The sequence below is a fragment of the Paramisgurnus dabryanus genome, chromosome 18, assembly GCF_030506205.2.
Source record: "Paramisgurnus dabryanus chromosome 18, PD_genome_1.1, whole genome shotgun sequence".
Lineage (NCBI taxonomy): Eukaryota > Metazoa > Chordata > Actinopteri > Cypriniformes > Cobitidae > Paramisgurnus > Paramisgurnus dabryanus.
In genome coordinates, this window is record NC_133354.1 from 8,103,141 (window position 1) to 8,122,913 (window position 19,773).

The 19,773-nt window shown below is 37.3% G+C and overlaps 2 protein-coding genes across 6 annotated transcripts in view; both read right to left on the reverse strand.

The window, feature by feature from the left end:
* rtknb (rhotekin b) overlaps positions 1-862 on the reverse strand; it is a 36,472-nt gene extending 35,610 nt beyond the window's left edge. For both annotated transcript variants that reach the window (XM_065244006.1, XM_065244007.1), the window contains exon 1: positions 572-862. In XM_065244006.1, the coding sequence (XP_065100078.1) occupies positions 572-682 (111 nt within the window). In that variant the 5' untranslated portion in view covers positions 683-862. The remainder of the gene's footprint in view (positions 1-571) is intronic.
* Positions 863-1,864: 1,002 nt separating this feature from the next.
* Positions 1,865-19,770, reverse strand: LOC135721626 (uncharacterized). Of its 4 annotated transcripts, none has more exons than XM_065244010.2 (28): positions 19,651-19,770; positions 18,211-18,455; positions 17,393-18,080; positions 17,134-17,246; positions 16,973-17,035; positions 16,715-16,885; positions 16,446-16,579; positions 16,261-16,355; positions 14,492-14,546; positions 14,237-14,374; positions 13,993-14,154; positions 13,804-13,864; positions 13,540-13,693; positions 13,289-13,413; positions 12,852-13,209; positions 11,010-11,141; positions 10,302-10,338; positions 9,231-9,323; positions 8,472-9,141; positions 7,090-7,232; positions 6,846-7,000; positions 4,927-5,174; positions 4,651-4,798; positions 4,527-4,560; positions 4,312-4,398; positions 3,767-4,232; positions 3,435-3,648; positions 1,865-2,598 (listed from the first exon to the last, which is right to left on the reverse strand). In XM_065244010.2, exons 2-28 carry the CDS (start codon positions 18,447-18,449, stop codon positions 2,509-2,511), a joined length of 5,073 nt encoding a protein of 1,690 aa, XP_065100082.1. In that variant the 5' UTR covers positions 18,450-18,455; positions 19,651-19,770; the 3' UTR covers positions 1,865-2,508. The 4 variants fall into 4 exon arrangements, with proteins under 4 accessions (XP_065100082.1, XP_065100080.1, XP_065100083.1 ...); XM_065244008.2 differs by having other exon boundaries at positions 13,540-13,696; positions 19,651-19,769; XM_065244009.2 differs by having other exon boundaries at positions 1,866-2,595; positions 13,540-13,696; positions 19,651-19,769.
* Between the last annotated feature and the right edge of the window lie 3 nt (positions 19,771-19,773).

Consider the following 19,773-nt stretch of genomic DNA (forward strand, 5'->3'; position numbering starts at 1 on the left):
TTGAAATTATTCAACCTAGATAATAATTACAGTTTCCCAACAGTATAATTGCTTGATTTATTGCCCGTTATTACTCATTCAACACAACATCTGCCAACTCTGTTTAGGTGTGTTACACTGGCATTAACTATCAAACCTTAAAACGTTCAAGTTTCTGTAGTTTTCTTACAACTTATAAAGGTTTACATTTACTTTTGAAATGTAAGATGTAGGCAAATTATATAATAATGTGCATTTCCTGTAGGAAGGGTCAGTCTTTATTTACAAATATAGGCAATGGAAAGTAATCTCTTCTCAAGTTTCGTCGTGCTGTGATTTAACGAACTATCAAAGTCTGCATTTAAATATAAAAATATTTTAATAACTCAAACATTTCCCATATTCTCCATAAACCAAATGATTTGGGCTAAAACACTTTTAACTCAGCAAATGTATGTTATTTCCCAAGACAGCTAAGAGGAACATGGTTTAACTTAATACTTCAGGGAGTCACTCGTGGCTTCTTCTAGTCACCAGAGCAAATTCCGCGCGCAATTTTCTCTAGCTGGGTGTGCACAGGTGTGTGTTTTACCTGTGCGGAGTCCTCCAGCACACTCAGCCGAAACTGTCCTCTCTTCACCTCCATCTCCAGCGCGGATCCACGGGCCACGGTGACTCTGGAGCTTTGGTTTCTGCAGAACATTTCTGCTTGTGTAGTTTAAGATCCGCTCTAAACAACCAACTACGAGAATTAAACGTACCGCGTAAAACTGCTGAAATAACACGCGTGTTCTTCATACATCCCAGTGTCGATGTTTTATATCTACTTTAAAAGCGGCATTAGGGTGTGTTTCTAATCTACTAGCTGGACATTTAGCCGTTAACTATGGAAAAATGGGAGGTGTGTTCAACTTTAAGCGGCGTTGCGCGGATGATGACAACAAAGTACCGCGAGAGCGTCTTTGCTTTAGAATTGATCTCGCGGTGCTCTGATGTCATAAGACGAACAGTCTGCGCAGGTCCGCATGACGTCGAACACACCTTGGGTGGGTGGCGCTTACGGTTTACAGCAAACACCAAAACTGCGACAGTAACGTACAGAGATTTAAGCTGCGTCCCAATTTGCCTACTAATAGTATGTACTGCATTTGTATTAGAAAGCACCTAGTTTTAAGTTCAAAAAAAGTTGTTTTCCTCGAGGATGCGCTTGACGGCTCGAGACCGAAATCCATATTGATTGAGAAGCATTTAAGTGTTTTATTTAAAAGTTTTTTGTCTCCCGAAGAGAGTCGTACAATGAAACTTAAACTTGTTTTAACATTAATGAATTGTCATTTAGTAATCACAAACAAGTGTGATTGGTCAATTTTGACCGCCCTAAGAAAAGTAACAGGAACCACGTGACAGTTTCACGTCTGCTGTGTTATAGAAATTAAAATTTTATTACATTTTATTTTTTATTAAAATAAAGAATTAAACTCTAAAGTCAAGAATCAAAAATAAAAATTATTAAAACTCTGAACCTGGCAGCTAAACTCATTTATAATACTTTGTCCTACTTTTTTGGTACTACCCATACTTATATTCCCATTGTACAAAACATCAAGTGATACTTTTTGTTTCTTTATTTTAGTTTAGTTTTACATTTATTATTTACCCCCTTCCTTTCTGCATATGTATATTTATTTATTTCCTAGATTGTTGTTTTTTACCTTCCTTTTTGTGTTTTACTTTTCTAAGAATGCTCTGTTTATAAAAAGGTTCAATACAAAACAAAGTAAAAAAAAACTCCAAGTGTGTATTTTTGTGTGTATTAAATGCAGATGCTATAAACACACAAATTAAAAAAGTTCAATCTGTATAACATACTGTAACATTTTATTAACATATTTACAAATACAAGTGAAACTGCTTGTTAACGTTTGCATACAAACATGAAACAAATATGAAAAGCAATGACCATAACAACACTAAATCAAAATGCAAGTTTAGTTTGCCAACTAAAAACTGTTATTAAAATGCAAAAACTAGCTAAAATTCAATAAAAAAACATCTTGAACTGAACACGTATTAAACGTTAAAGTTTAAAATGTCTCTAGGTTTTTTTCAAGGCATTTAAAAGTTGAAACAAATACTTGAATGTGAAGGTGTAGAAAAATAGCGGACTAAGTCATTTACTGGTTCTTAACTAAACTAAAACGATACAAAGAACAGTCAAACAATTCACAGTTATGCTGAGATCAGACATGAATCTTATTGTTACTTTACATTAAGTGCAGTGCAACTGTGACATTTACCAAAAACTTTTCACTTTCTTTGAATACTTTTAAAATAAATAATTTAAATCCTTAAAATCCAACTAAGACTAAGTCTGATCCATAATGTGAGGTATACGCTTTGACTGTATCTCCTTCAGTCGATTCCTCTTATATCTCTAGATAAAGTTTTCTTATATTTACAATTCTAACAAGTCCAAAGTATTTGATTAATAGGTTATATCCCGTTCCTTCTTCCATCCACTTGCTTTTGTCAAACCATGTCTTCTAGTTCATCAACTTCAGTGAAGATATCACTAAAGAAGTACTTGGAGACACTGGTGGGCTCTTCTTCTAAATTCTGCTGAAAGACACAGTGAAAGGTGAAATGATGAAGTGGACAATAATTTAGGCCTTAAAGGGACACTCCACTTTTTTTTGAAAATATACTAATTTTCCAGCTCCCGGAAACAATGGCGGTACCATTTTTAGCAAAGCTTAGCATAATCCATTGAAACTGATTTGACCATTAGCATCCCGCTCAAAAATGACCAAAGAGTTTGGATATTTTTCCTATTTAAAACTTGACTCTTCTGTAGTTATATCGTGTACTAAGACTGACAGAAAATTAAAAGTTGCGATTTTCTAGGCAGATGTGGCTAGGAACTATACTCTGATTCTGGCGTAATATTCAAGGACTTTGCTTCCGTTACATGGCTGCAGCAGGCGTAGTGATATTACGCACTGCCAGAAAATAGTCCCCTGCCATTGAATGTTACTAAGGGGACTATTTTCGGCTGCAGCGTAATATCATCAGCATAAGTCAGCAAAGTCCTTGAATATTACGCCAGAATGAGAGTATAGTTCCTAGCCACATCTGCCTAGAAAATCGCAACTTTTAATTTTCTGTCTGTCTTAGTACATTAGCCCAATGCTAATGGTCTAATCAGATTCAATGGATTATGCTAAGCTATGCTAAAAGTGCTAACGCCAGACCCAAAGATCAGATGAGTGGATTCCAAAAAGGTAAAAATCAAATGTTTAACTCTAGGGGAGCTGGAAAATGATCATATGTTCAAAAAAAGTGGAGTGTCCCTTAAATGAAAGATCCTATAGTGCTTGTGTGCATTAGTATCACTATTACTATTCATCATACTTAATCATAAGTAAAAAAAATGACTCTATAACCATTTACTGTACCTCAATGGTGGAAGCAGAGGCTGTTAAAGGTCGCTTCGCTTCAGGGTTTATTGCCAAAGTAACAGGGCTGGCCGCTATTCGTTTCCTCTCTGGGCGTGTGGTACTGACCACTGGTTTTTGGGGGCCTGTTTTAGCCCCTCGATGAGTTCCTGGGGGCCCTTGTGTGTTCTTGGGGGTGATGAAGGACAGGAAACCCTTGGGTCTTCTACCAGGTCTATAGGTAAGACATCCAATCAATAAAACTATATGTTTAACATAATGTTTTGCTATCAGCAAACATAGTCAGTCCAACTGTTGTTTTGTGAATTAGGTTAAGAGGCAAATTTACCCACCTTGTAAGTGGTGCACTTGTGGCGACAGGTGTAATTTGATTGACATCTTGCGAGTCTGACCCACAAGCCTCCATCGATGCTAATTTATCTGTAAGGTCTACCTGTCCCATAATGCATTGGGAGGCGTCGACCTGTGCACACTCCTCAGCAGTAATATCTTGACTGGCAAGCTGAGGCGAATTTTTGAGAGCTGAGGAGGACTGAGATGAAGGTGCTCGAACATCACTCGACAACGAAACAGTTTCTCCTTCTGAAATGACTGTTGATGTTAAACTGTCAGAGTTTACCGTTGTTGAAATGGTGGTTGGGACATTTTGTTCTTCCGCTGATATTGTCTTTTGGCTATATAGTGTTGAAATGGGTACTGAAGTAGTCTCTTCTGAAGAGACCCCTGGTGTCTCGCCTTTAGCATGGGCCGCTCGAGAGTTTCTTCTTGTGACTGGGTTGGGTTTAACATGCAGTTTTGCTAAACATCAAGAAAACAAATGTGAACTTAAACTGATGAATGAAAAAAAATTAGAATTACATTGTTTCAACAACTTTACCTCTTCTGGCTCTCTCAGGAAGTTCTTTTTTCTTTTCCAGATGTTCCTCTTTAGTCCTCTCTGCTTCAGGATTTGCCAATACGTCCACTAAAAACAGACACAATTAAACCATGCAAGGAGCATTGCTATTCATTTACAGATGTTAAATATGACCCTAGTAATGATAATCTGAACCACATTTGTTCATTATAATGGAGAATTGATAATGTCCTCACCATGATGTGCTGTCTCGCTTTCTGTATTGTCACTCTAGAGAGGAAATTACATCACTTGTGATTACATATAAACTTTTAAGACCATTTACAGTATCAGAGCTAAAAGTAACAATGTGTGTTTCACCTTCGGAGATCTTGAGGCTGATGCCTTACAATTCAAATCCCCTTTCCTTGTTTTGTCCCCGTCCCCCTCCCCTCTTTCCTCTTCCTCTTCCACAAGAACTAAAGCATCTGTGATCAGATGATGACATGGCTCCCTGCTCTCATTAACACTGAAATGTGAAAAGTGGGAAACAACACAAAGACAAATATTATTTCTAAAAATAAAGACAAAAGCATGGACACTTTCACACAAACTTCCCCTTATGTTTGCCAGTTTTTGTGTTTGAAGCAACCATACCTTTGACTTTGGGAAAGTAATTTGGACTCTGTCCCAAAGGCCATCCCCTCATCAAAGGTGGGTGGGATTTCAGTGAGAGAGAGTATAAACACCGGTTCATCAGTGGTGGGGTCAGCAGATGTGTCCTGCAGTTCACATACAGGAAGTTTTGTGGAGCTTTCATCAGAAGTACCTCTGGTGTTTTCTTCGAACATTACCGCATCTTCAGTAACTTGGGGTGTGACTTCTTTGACTTGGGGTGTGACTTCCTAAATTAAATTAAGTTAAATGTATGAGAATCATATTGTTACTATTAAGGTCATAATTTTGTTATATGTGACCCTGGATCACAAAACCAGTCATAAGGGTAAATTTCTTGAAATTGAGATTTATACATCATTTGAATAAATAAGCTTATCATTGATGTATGGTTTGTTATGACAATATTTGGTTAAGCTACAACTATTTAAAAAAATATCAGGGTTCTCACATCTTAGTTAACTTCAAATTCAAGGACCTTTCAAGGACTTTCCAGCTCCAATACCCTCAAATTCAAGGACTAAATGTGAAAACATTTCAAGTGAGAGCAAGGTTACATTGTGTTAAATTTTAAGATACATTGTTACAGTTCCCTTTCGAGGGAACTCACGCTGCGTCATTGCGGTGACACTTTTAGGATGCCTCCAGGGGTAAGTGCATCTGAATGTGTATATCAAATTCAACCAATGATGAGGCTTAACGACAAAGAAAGGGTGACGCGGGAGCCAGGAAGTATATCGCTATCTGAAATATTTCCAAAGACGGCATTACAGGGACGCAGGAAGTATGGCAAGAGAGACGCAGTGTCTCGTTCCTTTCTCAGGGAACAACAGTTACATACGTAACCCAAGACGTTTTCATTTGTTAAAGAGTAACTAAACCCTAAACCAACTTTTTTTAGTTAATGATCTGTAAGAATGATGCTTTATTAGTGCTGTTCATTGATTTTAGTAATTTTTTTGACATTTGGATATAAAGTGTTTCAATACTACAATATATGGTGTAAAAACGTCTGATTGCTGCCCTCTTCAGGTTGAACGGTGGCTACTGCAGTTGAATTTTCCTATTGGATGTTGGGTCCAAAAAATGACTCGTGACGTAAGCAGGTTCAAGCTCACCACGCCCTTGTTACGATCTCACCACACACTTGGTACGAGCTTAGTTTGTCCCCTCTTTCTCCGTTGGGATCTTCCCACTTTCTTGCATTTTTCAAATATTGCCAGTGGGCGGAGTCAGGCTTTGACCAGGGGTTTAGTTACGCTTTAAACACAGCTATGTAAAAAAGCATTTTGGTATGAATCAACATTCGCATACAGAAAGTATAAGTATTTAAAGTGAACAGTTTAGCACGTGTGCTTAAAAAGTCTAGAATTTTTATGATTTTATCCTACACTACACTACAGGGAATAATATGGATTTTTTTCCAGAAAACTTCTTACATAAAATAGATTCAAGCACTTTCAATGACCTGTATCTATGTATGTATATTTTCAAAAAAAAAATTTCCAGGGCCTTGAATTTTTTTCCCCCAGATTTACAAACTTTCAGGGATTTCAAGGACATATTGCAAAATATTGAAAAAAGAATCATCTTTTAAAGTTGAAGTCTTTGCAACACTTATTACTAATGATGAATAAATAATCATTTATTAAATAAATTAATAATTATTTATATAAATACATTAATAATTATTTATTTATATTATATAAAATAATTATTGTTATATTTACGTGATACAAAATATCTTCATAGAACATAATCTTAATTATTTTTGGCAATAAAAGAAAAATAGATCATTTTGATACACACAATATATTGTTGGCTATTGCTAAAGTATACAAATGTGACTAATGACTGATTTTATGGTCCAGGGACACACAGTTCAAACAAACATATTTTACCATAACTGATTTTATATTTGTTGAAACGGTCTCTTGTTGAGATATCCTTTGGGAAACATCAGATCCTGTGGTAACTACAGCGCCCTCTTCAGGGCTTTCAGTTGATGTGAAAGTGCTTGTGGAGAACTCAACAGCTGGTGATCTTTCCTTTGGTCCTGAAAGAAACCAGCGCACAAACAATCATAAACAATTTTACACAACACTTTTTTATATAAATAAACATATTGCTGTCAATTTTTTTCACCTGGTGTGGTTAATGTTGTGTTCTGCTGGGTCTTGGAGCGTGGGGGTCTAGATGTCAGAGCCAGGTTGGGTTTAGGTTTGGGTCCGCGATACCTCCTGACAGGTTTACAGGTCTCATCTGATTCATCCTGTGGCACACTCACACTGACACAAATAACACAATTGAAATTGTAAATAAAATATTGATATCTTTTGTCACTATATATATGCAAAAAAGTGCATCTCACATATCAGGTTCTTATGTTAAGGTTCAGTAATTTCACTTTATTTATTAGTCAGCAATTGAAACGCCTTATTTTCATAAATGTCACTTTAGTAATTTCATTGGTATTTAACAAATTTGTCTTTCGATGCAAAACCCTCTAAGCGCAAAAATCAACATATCTAAAAAAGTGTTAAGTCAATCTTCACTGTCCTTCTGAATGAATGTAAAAAGGTAAAAAATGTGGTCAATATCCAAATATAATCGGTAAACCATATTTAACTTTGTGCGTATGTCACAAGTTTTTTTTTTTTTACAATGTCATTCACTCAATTCTTCCTTTGTGGTATTTCGGCATGGCCTGAGGCCAGGATTAACAGATTTAGAGCAAAATTATTTTAGGAACGTATAATACGTGCGGAGAGCATATAGTAAAAGAGCACCTATTATCCGATTAACATTTTTACATTTCCTTTGTTCTGTAAGTGTGTATTAGTACAAGTTAATGATATGCAAAAGGTACAAACCGCAAAGTAAACAATGACGTGAGTTATCGTCTTCAACGTAAATCTCTTTTCTTGGACTACAACAAACACACAGATTGTAGGCAACAATCCTGGGATTGGTGATGTATACAAGACCAACATTATCATAATTTCTCCCCCTTCGGACTCACAGCCTGTAAGTTAATTCCTGTTAGCAACCGAATCTTTCAAACATGGTAAAGAGCGTCACGTTTGCGGCTGAACTCAGAGGTATTCAGACCAATCACAACGTACAGATTAGATGTCCAATGAGGGACACAGAGCTTTTCAAATCAGTGCGTTTCAGAAAGAGAGTGAAATCTGGAGCTACATAAATGTTCAGTATATGGAAAAAATGTGTTTTTTAACACATTGTATTAAACCAAATACACAAAATAACGTTGTTTTTAAGCAATGAAATAGGCGCTCTTTAATATCATTATCTAATTTTTGACAGAAATGGAACCACACTACTTCGTATATATTATATAATATTTATATTGTATTTCTTTGATTTTTGGTGTCTTGAGGAAAAACTGGAACTAGTTGCCGTGAATTGCCAATTATGCAGATTTTGTGAAGATGGTGGGCAAAAGCAAATTGTGCATTATAAAAAAACAATGTAAATATGATTTTGCAGGATAGCCTGTTTAATACCTGTTTGTCTGCTGTGTCCTTGGCCCCGCCTCTTTTAACTCTCGTCTGTCTTTTTTTGCACATTCCTCTGTGATTATATCGTCCCTCTTTCTCTTGAGTGAAGAGACAGATCCACTATCTTCATCAATCACATTTTCAGAGATGGCGTCACAACTGTCTTGTCTTTGTTTAGATGATGTATCTGGCTGCGTGACAGTAGTGGAGTCTTGTGGCGTGTCGTCTCGAGTGGGTTCTGTCGCATTTTGATCCTCTTTTGTTAAAGGTACATCACTGGAGATCTGCACAGAATGAAGTTCATGAGGGTCTTGCTGCTTCGGTGCTCGTCTGGTTCTCAAACCCTGGCCAACATTAGGCTTGGGTTTTGAGAACCGGCCTCTTTTCGATGATAGATCACTGGTGGAATGACCCAAGTTCTTCGTTTCGTCTTGGGTGGATACATCATTTGTTGCCTGTATTCTCATTGGCTGCTCTGTCGTGGTGGAGGTTTCCTCAGGACTCCCACTGCTTGATGGATCAAGGTCACCTTTTGTGTCCAGCTCACAACTTACAGAAGTATCAGACATTGCTGTTGAGGTATCAGCAAGAACTTCTATTGTTTCTGTTATCATTTCCTCATGGACAACCTCTTCCTGGATGATATTTAATGATTGTTCAGCAATATAATTTTCATCTAAAAAAAAACAGCCATGTGTTATTTAGTAAATCATTGAGGGAAGTTTGCAGTTTGTATTGAGATTTGACCTATGAATCGTTTCTTGCCTGTGCAGGGCATTTCTGCCGTCTGGATCATTTGAGCCGAGTTCCCAATGGTCAGAAGAGTCTGGGCGGCTTCATTGTTGATCTGCTTACACACTGAGAAAGATGCATCCAACCATCAAGCTTAATTATTAAGTTTAAGATAAAATTGTATCTCTCATGACTTTTGCATCTATGATTGAAACATAATATTGCAGATTACTTTATGTACATGGGTTAAAAGGACACTCCACTTTTTTTGAAAATATGCTCATTTTCCAGCTCTCCTAGAGTGAAACATTTGATTCTTACCGTTTTGGAATCCATTCAGCCGATCTCCGGGTCTGGCGCTACCACTTTTAGCATAGCTTAGCACAATCCATTGAATCTGATTAGACCATTAGCATTGCGAAAAAGTAAAAGATTTGATTTTTTTTGACATATATGGCTAGGAGCTATACTCTCATTCTGGTGTAATAATCAAGGACTTTGCTGCCGTGACATGGCTGCAGCAGGCGCAATGATATTACGCAGCTGCAGAAATAGTCCCCCTGGTAAATTTCAATGGCAGGGGACTATTTTTGGGCAGTGCGTAATATCACTACGCCTGCTGCAGCTAGAATAAGAGTATAGTTCCTAGCCATATCTACGTAGAAAATCACAACTTTTACTTTTTGGTCGGTCTTAGTACATGACGTAACTACAGAAGAGTCAAGTTTCAAATAGGAAAAATATCGAAACTCGTTGGTTATTTTTTTAGGTGCAATGCTAATGGTCTAATCAGATTCAATGGATTATGCTAAGCTATGCTAAAAATGGTACCGCCAGACCCAGAGACCGGCTGAATGGATTCCAAAACGGTAAAAATCAAATGTTTAACTCTAGGGGAGCTGGAAAATTAACCTTGATTAATTATGTGCTTATTTATATGCTAATTTACGGTTTTATGTTACAGATTGCAGCATTAAAGTTGTGAATCACATAAATTGTTGCCTGTTTTAACACTATGGACGTTGCCATATTAATGATTCGTTATCATACGGGTCGTCTCATAACCTGCCGGCCCAGTGGGTCAGGTAAAGTAAAGCACCTTACCTTCCATGTGGTCTGGGTCAAGAAACTCAATGACATCCTTCAAAACAAGAAAAACAGAAACTTAAGTTAATTCCTCAAAAATAATAATAATTTTTTCTCGACTGAACAGAGTATTTTTTTTAAGAAAGTGGAGTACTCCTTTAAAAAGACGATCGCAAAAACAGATTTGTTTCCTGCACACCCAAAAATGGGCCTTTTCAACATTGTATAATAAATGATTTATAGGGTACTTGCCCCTAAAACTTTACAGGCATTCTGAGGACACCCGATACTAATATAACATCTTGAAAATTGCCACATTAGGTGACCTTAACCTCCTAAGACCTGCTGTGTCCCATACGTGGACATCATATTTTTGGTTGTTTGCACTATAATACCCAATTCTGTTTAACTGGAACCTGTTGTACACAAACGTGGACAATTACACTGCTTCACGTTCAAAGAAAAATATTTGGTTATTATATTTATTGGTTCTTCCTAACCCCTAGCTTGAAGAAATCTAAAATGCAAGCCACACCAATGCTCGGGTCTTAGGAGGTTAAAGGAAGAAAAATATTTATTGGCCGATAAAAAAATATATTGACCGATATATAAGATAAAATAAGAATAAGATGTGCATTTTTGACACCATAACAAACATACTGATGATCATGTAGTACACCGAGGCAGCACTGGACGTGATGAGAGAGATGATGTTGGGAGACTTACAACAAGCAGGTCCAACTGGTGCTCACAGGGGACAGAACCAGCAGGCATTTCAGCCTGCTCAAATGACAACTCAGGGCATAAAGCATTCTGGGAAGTGCCAAGGATATCGGGAACATTCATAGAGATGTCCAGCTGTGAGCCAAAAGGGATTGAGTGCCCGGGGGAAGGAAGTAAAACAAAAAGAGGAGGGGATGTAAATGCCACATGCAAAAATTAATATGAATGAAATGGTGAAATAATTGATCGTAGGCAACACAGTCGAGTTCACAGACAACAGAGTGACTGATTTAAGCAAAACTAAAGTGATAGTTCACCCAAAAATAAAATGCTTTCATTATGTTCTGCAAAACAAAGAAATGTATATAGGTTTGTTACAAATTAAAGGATTAGTCAATTTTCTTAAAAATGAAATCCAGATAATTTACTGACCACCATCTCATCCAAAATGTTGATGTCTTTCTTTGTTCAGTCGAGAAGAAATTATGTTTTTTGAGGAAAACATTCAAGGATTTTTCTCATTTTAATGGACTTTAATGGACCCCAATGCAGTTTAAAATTGCAGTTTCAAAGGACTTGAAATGATCCCAAACGAGGCATAAGGGTCTTATCTAGCGAAACAATTGTCATTTTTGGCAAGAAAATAAAATGCACTTTTAAACCACAACTTCTCGTCTTCCTCTGGTCCTGTGACGCGCCAGCGCGACCTCACCTAATACGTCACAGATGACATATGCGAAACTATACCCCAGTGTTTACAAGTGTGGAGAAACAGGACCTTTCCGACGTTGTTGTATGTCGAATAAAACTAATTAATGTCTTTGTGTAAGTTTATTGTTTAAAATGGTCCGCAAATGTGTGTTTCATGTAACACGTGACCTTTTGACGTCATTACGTAATTACGCGCTGGCGCATCACAGGAACGGAGGAAGAAGAGAAGTTGTGGATTAAAAGTGCATTTTTTGTGGCAAAAATGAAATTGTTTCGCTAGGCAAGACCCTTATGCCTCGTTTGGGATCGTTTAGAGTCCTTTGAAACTGCAATTTCAAACTGCATTAAAACTGTTAAGTGTTGGGGTCCATTAAAGGAACAGTATGTAAGAAATTTATATCAATTAATCATTAAGTGGCCCTGAAATGTCACTAGACATTAAGAAATCATTTTCATTTCAAATACTTCTATCACTCACAACAGCGGTCCAGCCAGGATATTGTCATTTAAAAAGTGGAGTTGCAGCCCTCAACTGATGTTTATGTTGTCGTTTGGTATATTGGCCACCAGCTGTGTGATTGCAGTACCAGTTTTAGCCACACGTTTTGTGATTGCAATACCAGTTTTGGCCACAATCCTACATACTGTTCCTTTAAAGTCCATTAAAATGAGAAAAATCCTGGAATGTTTTCCTCAAAAAACATAATTTCTTCTCGACTGAACAAAGAAAGGCATCAACATTTTGGATGACATGGTGGTGAGTAAATTATCTGGATTTTTTTTAGAAAATGGACTAATCCTTTAAGGTTAAGTAAATGATGACAGAATTACAATTTTTGGATGACTATCAATTCAAGCCTAAAACACAACTATGCAAGCCCAAATTTACACAGAGTTGCTTTTCAAATAGTTTGAGATGGCAGCAGATGACATGCCACAAGTACATGTTGCATTCTCAGCAATAGAGATGTAGCAGACATTAGCTTTATGTTATTGAAGCAGGCTAAGTTGAGCAATAACTGGGTTAACTGTGCTGAGCAAGTTGGTTAAATTATTTCTGGCCTCATTTGAGTAAAACGGACCATAACAGAACAAACCATAAAAGCGATAGACTGCAAAAACACTTAGACGCACCTCCTCCATGGTTTCAACCACCTCTGAATTCACTGGAGGTGGAGAGCGAAGGCTCATTGGCACAAAAGGCTGGTTTTCCTCTTCTGGGTCTTCATGGATCAGGACACAATTGCCTGTTTCCTCTTCATCATCATCATCTTCAGCTACAGAGGCACGTAAGGTCACCAGTTTCGATTTTCCCCTCCGAGTCATCCCTTGTGTCAGACTTGGGCCAGGTTTTAGTTTGGCCCTCCGGTTGGGCATCTGGGAGCCTTGATCAGAAACTTGAGATGTCAATGGCAGATCAGAGAGCTCTTCTTCATCTTCCTCTGCAGCTGCTTGAATCACGTGCTGAGAAAGTTTAGGGATGCGACCAGATCTAAGCAAAGACAAAAGAAAAGTAAAATAACAGGTAATCTACAGGTAAGAGGAAATATGCTGTGATGCTGGTTCCGTACCTGGTTGGTTTATTAAAAATTTGTTCCTGTACAGCAGTGAGGTCCGGTTCTTCATCAAAATCTTCCAGTTCATGGAGAATACTGGACTGTTTCTTTTCCTTCGCTTGTACTGGCATTGGTGTGACCTAGCAAAGCATTTGCACACTTTTGGTCATGTAATTAATTTACAAAAAAATAGATTAACAGATTGAAAGCCAAACTTGAAAAATCAAAACATCTGTCCAATGTCTCATCAAACATGTAAACGTTACCTTGGTAGACTTCTTAGTTTCTTCTCCGGCTGGACGTCTATTTCCCCACCTCTGACTGAGGGTCGGTGTCGGTCTTTGGGGTCGCCCCTTGAGCTGGGCCGGTTTAATGGTCGGACTCTTGCTCACATTTTCTGATAAATCAGATTCCTTTAACCTGCTAACAAAGCATTACTATTTTAGTCTCTATCACATGAAATAAATGCATTTAAAAAAAGAGGCATGTCTGTAGGTTCTCTCTTTAAATATCTATGAACTAATTCTCACCTGTCATCTAAAGATGGAGCATCAGAAACTTCATTTTCACAATCATGAGGATCATCAGCAACTAAAAACCAATGAAATATATCATTGTAAAAACTTATCACTGACTTACATCTATCTCTGTATATTAAGCAGCAATAAAACCTTAAAATTTGATCTTAAAATAGACAAACAAAGCTTTTTAATGTGTACCTTTGCCAGTGCTCCTAATATGTGATTGCTCCGCCCCTCCTCTGCGTTTCTTTGAAGCAGCATCATCCTCTCCATCATTCCAGAGGTCTTCGTTTTCCTTTTCTCCAGCCTCCTCACCGCTATCCGAACCATCAGAAGACCCCATTTCCTTTCTTTTAGCCACTGTGTCAGAAAACAAATGTGCGAGAACTTATCAGAAAACCGTCGTTGATACACCGAAGGACAGATGGAAAAGAAAACCGACCTTTTGGTTTTCTTCGGGTCCTTTGCACTTTAGCCAACTTTCCAAGCTCCTTGTTCTTGTTTTTTTTCTTCTCCTCAGCTTTTAAAATCTGCTCCATTAATGTTTTGAAGAAGTCCAGATCCAAACGTCTCTTTTCCTCTGCAAACATAATCCTCAATTTATTTCACGTTCAACAAAGTGCACTGAACTCTGTTTATAAGTGTGTCTTTCAAAATGTTTCTTGACTGAATTTTAAGGTTAAATTTTGTTACTCACTGAAAGCTTTGTCTATCCTCCATGAGTTGGCTCTCTCCTCTTTCTTAAACTTGTTCTGTGAACACAACACCACCAAATAGTCAAATACGTATATTAATGAAAAAAAATAGTAGAGATGCACCAATATATCGGCTAATAATCGTTCTCTGTCGATAAAAGCAATTTTTACTGATAGTTTAAAAACAGGAGTAGAAAGTCATGGCCACTATACCCTGTCAATCAAAAGAGAACTGGAAAACGTAATGAATTTGAGCTCTGTTTATAGAAAATGTAAAGAAACATCACTAGTTTAATGTTCAATATTAATGGCCATTATATGACTGAATAACATTCAGAAAATTTAATCTTCAGAATTTTGTTATTGCAAGTTATTATAAACACCAAACTATCGGCATCGGTCTAATATACAGATAATATAATATAATATAATATAATATAATATAATATAATATAAAAATATAATATAATATAATATAATATAATACATTTAATAATAAAATTCAGACTATAATTATTTATTATATCAGTCTGAATAATCGGCAATCGGAAAAATTTCATATCAGTGCATATCTAAAAATTAGTTACATTTGAAGGTATATACAGAGTGCATCCCTGGTTAGAAGTTATGTCTATTTCATGAGAGTTGGCAGTTTGAAGTTTATTTTTGTGATAAAGCAATAATCCAAGTTAAATATAAATTAAACTTAACTTTTTATTTTTGTTTATATAATATGCTTTAAGACAAACCCATGTGCAAATTCATCATTTAACACATCAGTGCAAAAAAAATTAGTGCTCATGTATGCATTGTGAAACTGGACTTAGTTGAGGTGAGGACTAATTTACATATTCATAAATCCACGTATACTAAATGATGCAAGGGTGTAGAGTTACATTCAAGCTGTTTTTAGCATGAAGAAATTACTGTAACAAAAAAACTTTGACACATGCTATTATAATGCTCAAAGATAACTTTTAAGTGATCAAATTCAGGGCTTGCAAAATTTCAAAATTCCTGGTCCCCCTTTGGGTTTTTTTGGGCGCCTTTGTGGGCCCTTCAGTTTTTGGTAGCTCGAAATGAACACAAGTAGCCCGAATAAAATGACATTATTTTAAATGTAGAATATTGAGACAAAAAATCTATTAAAACACAAATAATAATCATAAAATATTTGGTTCTAACGGAACTAAAAAAAAAAGTATCAACTTCTGAAATATCAAATGAAGTCAGAGATAAAAAAGGCCATTTGATGTTAAGGACATAGCAGAGGGTTCCTCAATTAGTTTTCACCGCAAGGCAAATTTTGTCAACAATATAAAGCCAAGGGCCCCTGTACGCAATGTTTGCTCTGCTATTCTTTGTTGTTTTTGATCCTGGAAAAATCTGGATTTCCATGTTTCATTAGGTTGCAAAACTCACAGTTTGGATCATAAAGGGATGGTTTCCCGAATAGGGATTACACTAGTCCTAGACTAAAATAAATGTAAGAGCTGTCCAAAGTTTTGTTAAAACTAGTTATATTTCATAATTAAACCTAGGCCTAGTCCTGTTTTAAGATAATCCCTGTCCACCCCATAATGTTTTTCAAGTCACAGACTGGATCATTTTTAGATTTGAAAAATAGGGGCTACTGTCGCTTTAAGAGCAAGTTCTGCACGAAACAACATGGCCTAATGTTACAAATCCATTTTTTTTAACAGATTCTGTTCGTAGCTTGCGAGTAACTGTTATGCAATCTATCTCACAAAGGATATTTAAAGCACCAAACCTTAATCTCTACACGATCCCGGTGTGGAAACAGTTGACCAATCATGGAGAAGTCAGTTCCTACCATGCTGATGGCCAAATAAAACATATCAGTCTCTGTAAAAGTCAAAATAAGAGATCCCTTAGAACTGGAAACAATAAACATAAAAACACATTATAGAGTAGGGATTAATATTGGTTTCTGACCTCCACTGGACCAAGGTTTGGTGTAGGTGCCCTTCCTAAAGCTGGAGTAGGTGGTAGTAGAACCACGTTCAAATATAGGATCTCTGTCCTCGGCTGGATTAGGTCCATTAGTCCTGGACACCTGGACTGTTAAACTATATACACAAACGAGGGGAAGTAAATAATGGTCTACTGAAAATCCTACTGGTTTAAAACTATGTTCAATGTCTTCATCTGAAGAACCAGGTTCTTTCCATAAGCAGCTTCTCATGTGATGAAACCTCACTCACCTTTCTTCATCTATAATCAAAGATCCATCTTCTGCTACTTTCACCCTGGGTACCATCAGAGGCTCTTCCTCCTCTGGAAGAGTTTCCTCCGCTCTCTCTTCCTCTTCCTCATGACCAGCATCTCTAGCCTGGATTTCTTGAACTGTTTGACCAGTTGATGGCTTAGAAGAACTGAGAAGGTACAAGAAGTTTGGTGATACTGTAATCCACAAACACATTGGACAGCTATAAGAGGACAGACAAACTGATGAGACTTACGTTGGTGTAGGAGAGTTAGGTAACACTATCTCCGACACTATCTCCTCCTCCTCTGTGAAGGACCTGCGAATTGCAACAGTCCAAGATCAGAAAAAGGAATAAATTGTTCATCAAACTCGCTTGTTGATCAAAATCATAAGTGGATTAAGTATGAGACGTACTTCATTGGGTTGGACACAGGTAAGTAATAGATCAGTTCTTTCATGGTCATTTTGGTGTGATCTTTTGGTGCCTTTTGTCCTTTGACTCCTATTTTGGGTTTCTTCTTGTCTTCCTAAATTCAATAATCATAAAAATGAGACTTACAAACAGTGGGCCCTATTTTAAGCTAGTTCACAGATAGATAAAATACGGTCGGCACGCAGTCATAATCCCACCATTATTTTCTCTGCATATAATACATAAATGCAAAACACACACCTTGCTTTTGCTCATCTCCTTTTTAAGAAGCTCTCTGAGTTTCCGAGCCTTTGCCAACCTGATCAAGTCTGCAGGGTCTTTTAGAGCGGTTAAAGATTTTATGACCTTTGAAGACGATTTAAGCCTTTCAAGTTTTTCTATTAATGGATCAGACTGGCTTTGCTTAGGATCAAGTCTACAACTGTTTTCCGGTCGAACAACCGTGTTGGTCAAAGCAGGAGGGCTTGGACACTCCGGAGGATTTTCATGAAGCAATCCAGAATCAGATTGGGATGTTTCAAGAGGATGCAGAGACACATGCCCAACGGTTTCCTCTGATAGTCCTCCCCCTTTTGTCTCCTCCACTATTTCATTCTGAGGTGGGGCTGCAGGTGTGGGCTGAACTTTGGGTTGCCTGCCCCCTCCAGAAGGTCTAGGTCTTCCAGGAGCCTTGAAATTGGGGACAGGCTCCTTAACCAAAGGCGTCACAGGAGCAGACTCTTGAACACTGGAGGATTTTTCAGACTCACTGGGTGTTAATGGTTTGACAGTGGACTTGGATGGAGACTTTGGGGTCTTGGTGGAGGCAGCGGAGGCTCGAGGTTTGGCCAGGTTGGGCAAAGCCGTTAAGCGTTTTCTTCTTTGTGGGCCGGACGACAAAGAAGTGCTTGTTGAAGCTTCGGCATTGCTTGATTTAGTGGCAGCATCACTGTTGTGAAGCAAAAAAAAAAACAATCATTACATGTGTAAACTCTCAATTTATAATTTTTTATATATTTATATATACACAAAAAATTATATATTGAATATAGTGCATGTTTTAAATGAGCAGCACTCACTCTCCGTGGCTAGTGGATTCCTCCTCATGGCTGCTGCTTACAGCTGCTTTCGCATTGGTCGGCTCTGCTGCTGAGGTGTGCGCATCAGTCTTAGCCTGATCAGCTGTGACCCCTGACCCCTCTATTGGGGTGGGGTCAGCAGTCTGATTTTTATTTAGAGATGCATCAGAAGAGCCTGTCAGAGCTCGGCCTGCTGGCTTTACATTGGGCCGGACGCTGATTCTTGATCTGCGTATCATCTTCACCTGTTATAGTTTAAAAAAAAAAAAAGAGAAAAAATTGGTATGCAATGCTAGTTATTTCCACAAATTTTATGTAAAACATATGCATACATGGACTTCTAATAAAATAATTATTTTTTTATTTTTACACTAGAAGTTGTTATTCAACCATTCCCACATTTTTAAAGGGGACATTTCCCAATACTTTTATAAGTTGTAAAATAATTATTTTGTGTCCCCAGAGTACGTATGTGAAGTTCTGGCTCAAAATACCATATAGATAATTTATTATATCATGTTAAATTGCCACTTTGTAGGTGTGAGCAAAAATGTGCCATTTTGGGTGTGTCCTTTAAAATGCAAATGAGCTGATCTCTGCACTAAATGGCAGTACTGTGCTTGGATAGTGTAGATTAGGGGTGGTATTATCCCCTTCTGACATCACAAGGGGAGCCAAATTTCAATGACCTATTTTTTCACATGCTTGCAGAGAATGGTTTACCAAAACTAAGTTACAGGGTTGCTCTTTTTCACATTTTCTAGGTTGATAGAAGCACTGGGGTCAGAATTATAGCACTTAAACATGGAAAAAGTCAGATTTTCATATGTTGAGAAAGTAAACTTCTGACTTATTTTAACAGGTGGTTCAAACATTAAATAATCAAATATTTACATCTCTATTTTAACATTTAGGATTATTGTGGTATATGCTTGCTGTCTTATATCAAAGTTGGATTAAACACTTCTGGGGTCTTCAAACCTGTTTGACAGCTGAAGGGTGTCCTACTTTCATAACTTATGATTTATCATGAGAGAAATAATGTCTGTTTAGGTAACGTTAAGAGTTTAAAACTTTCACGTTTTTCTATATGACACGTGGCTCTTCTTCGGTGATTTCAAATATGTTGACCACCAGAGTTCATAACACCACACTGTACTGCATCTCAAATGCAAAGATATGTCCGCTACGTTAAATCACGTTTACATGTTTCGCTAAATCGATAAATATATCACTTAAAGATATGCACGAAACAAAGACCTCTTATGTGAGTAAAACGCTTTTAAAGTTTGAATGATGAAATACTGTCTTCTCGACTGGCAATTGAGTCCTTTCAAAACAATGCCCATAAGCGTGTCGTGACCTGCCTTTTAGAACTAATTATATTGCATTTTACACCATCACTTACACAAACAAAAATGTGACAACATAAAAACTTACTTTATTTGTGCTCTGTACAAAACGAGTAGATTGATAGTAAAATCTTTAGCGCCTTAGATCCTCCATGCTTGTTATTTGTTTCTGAGCATGCGCTGTGATGGCCGGAACGATTTTTCGCGCTTT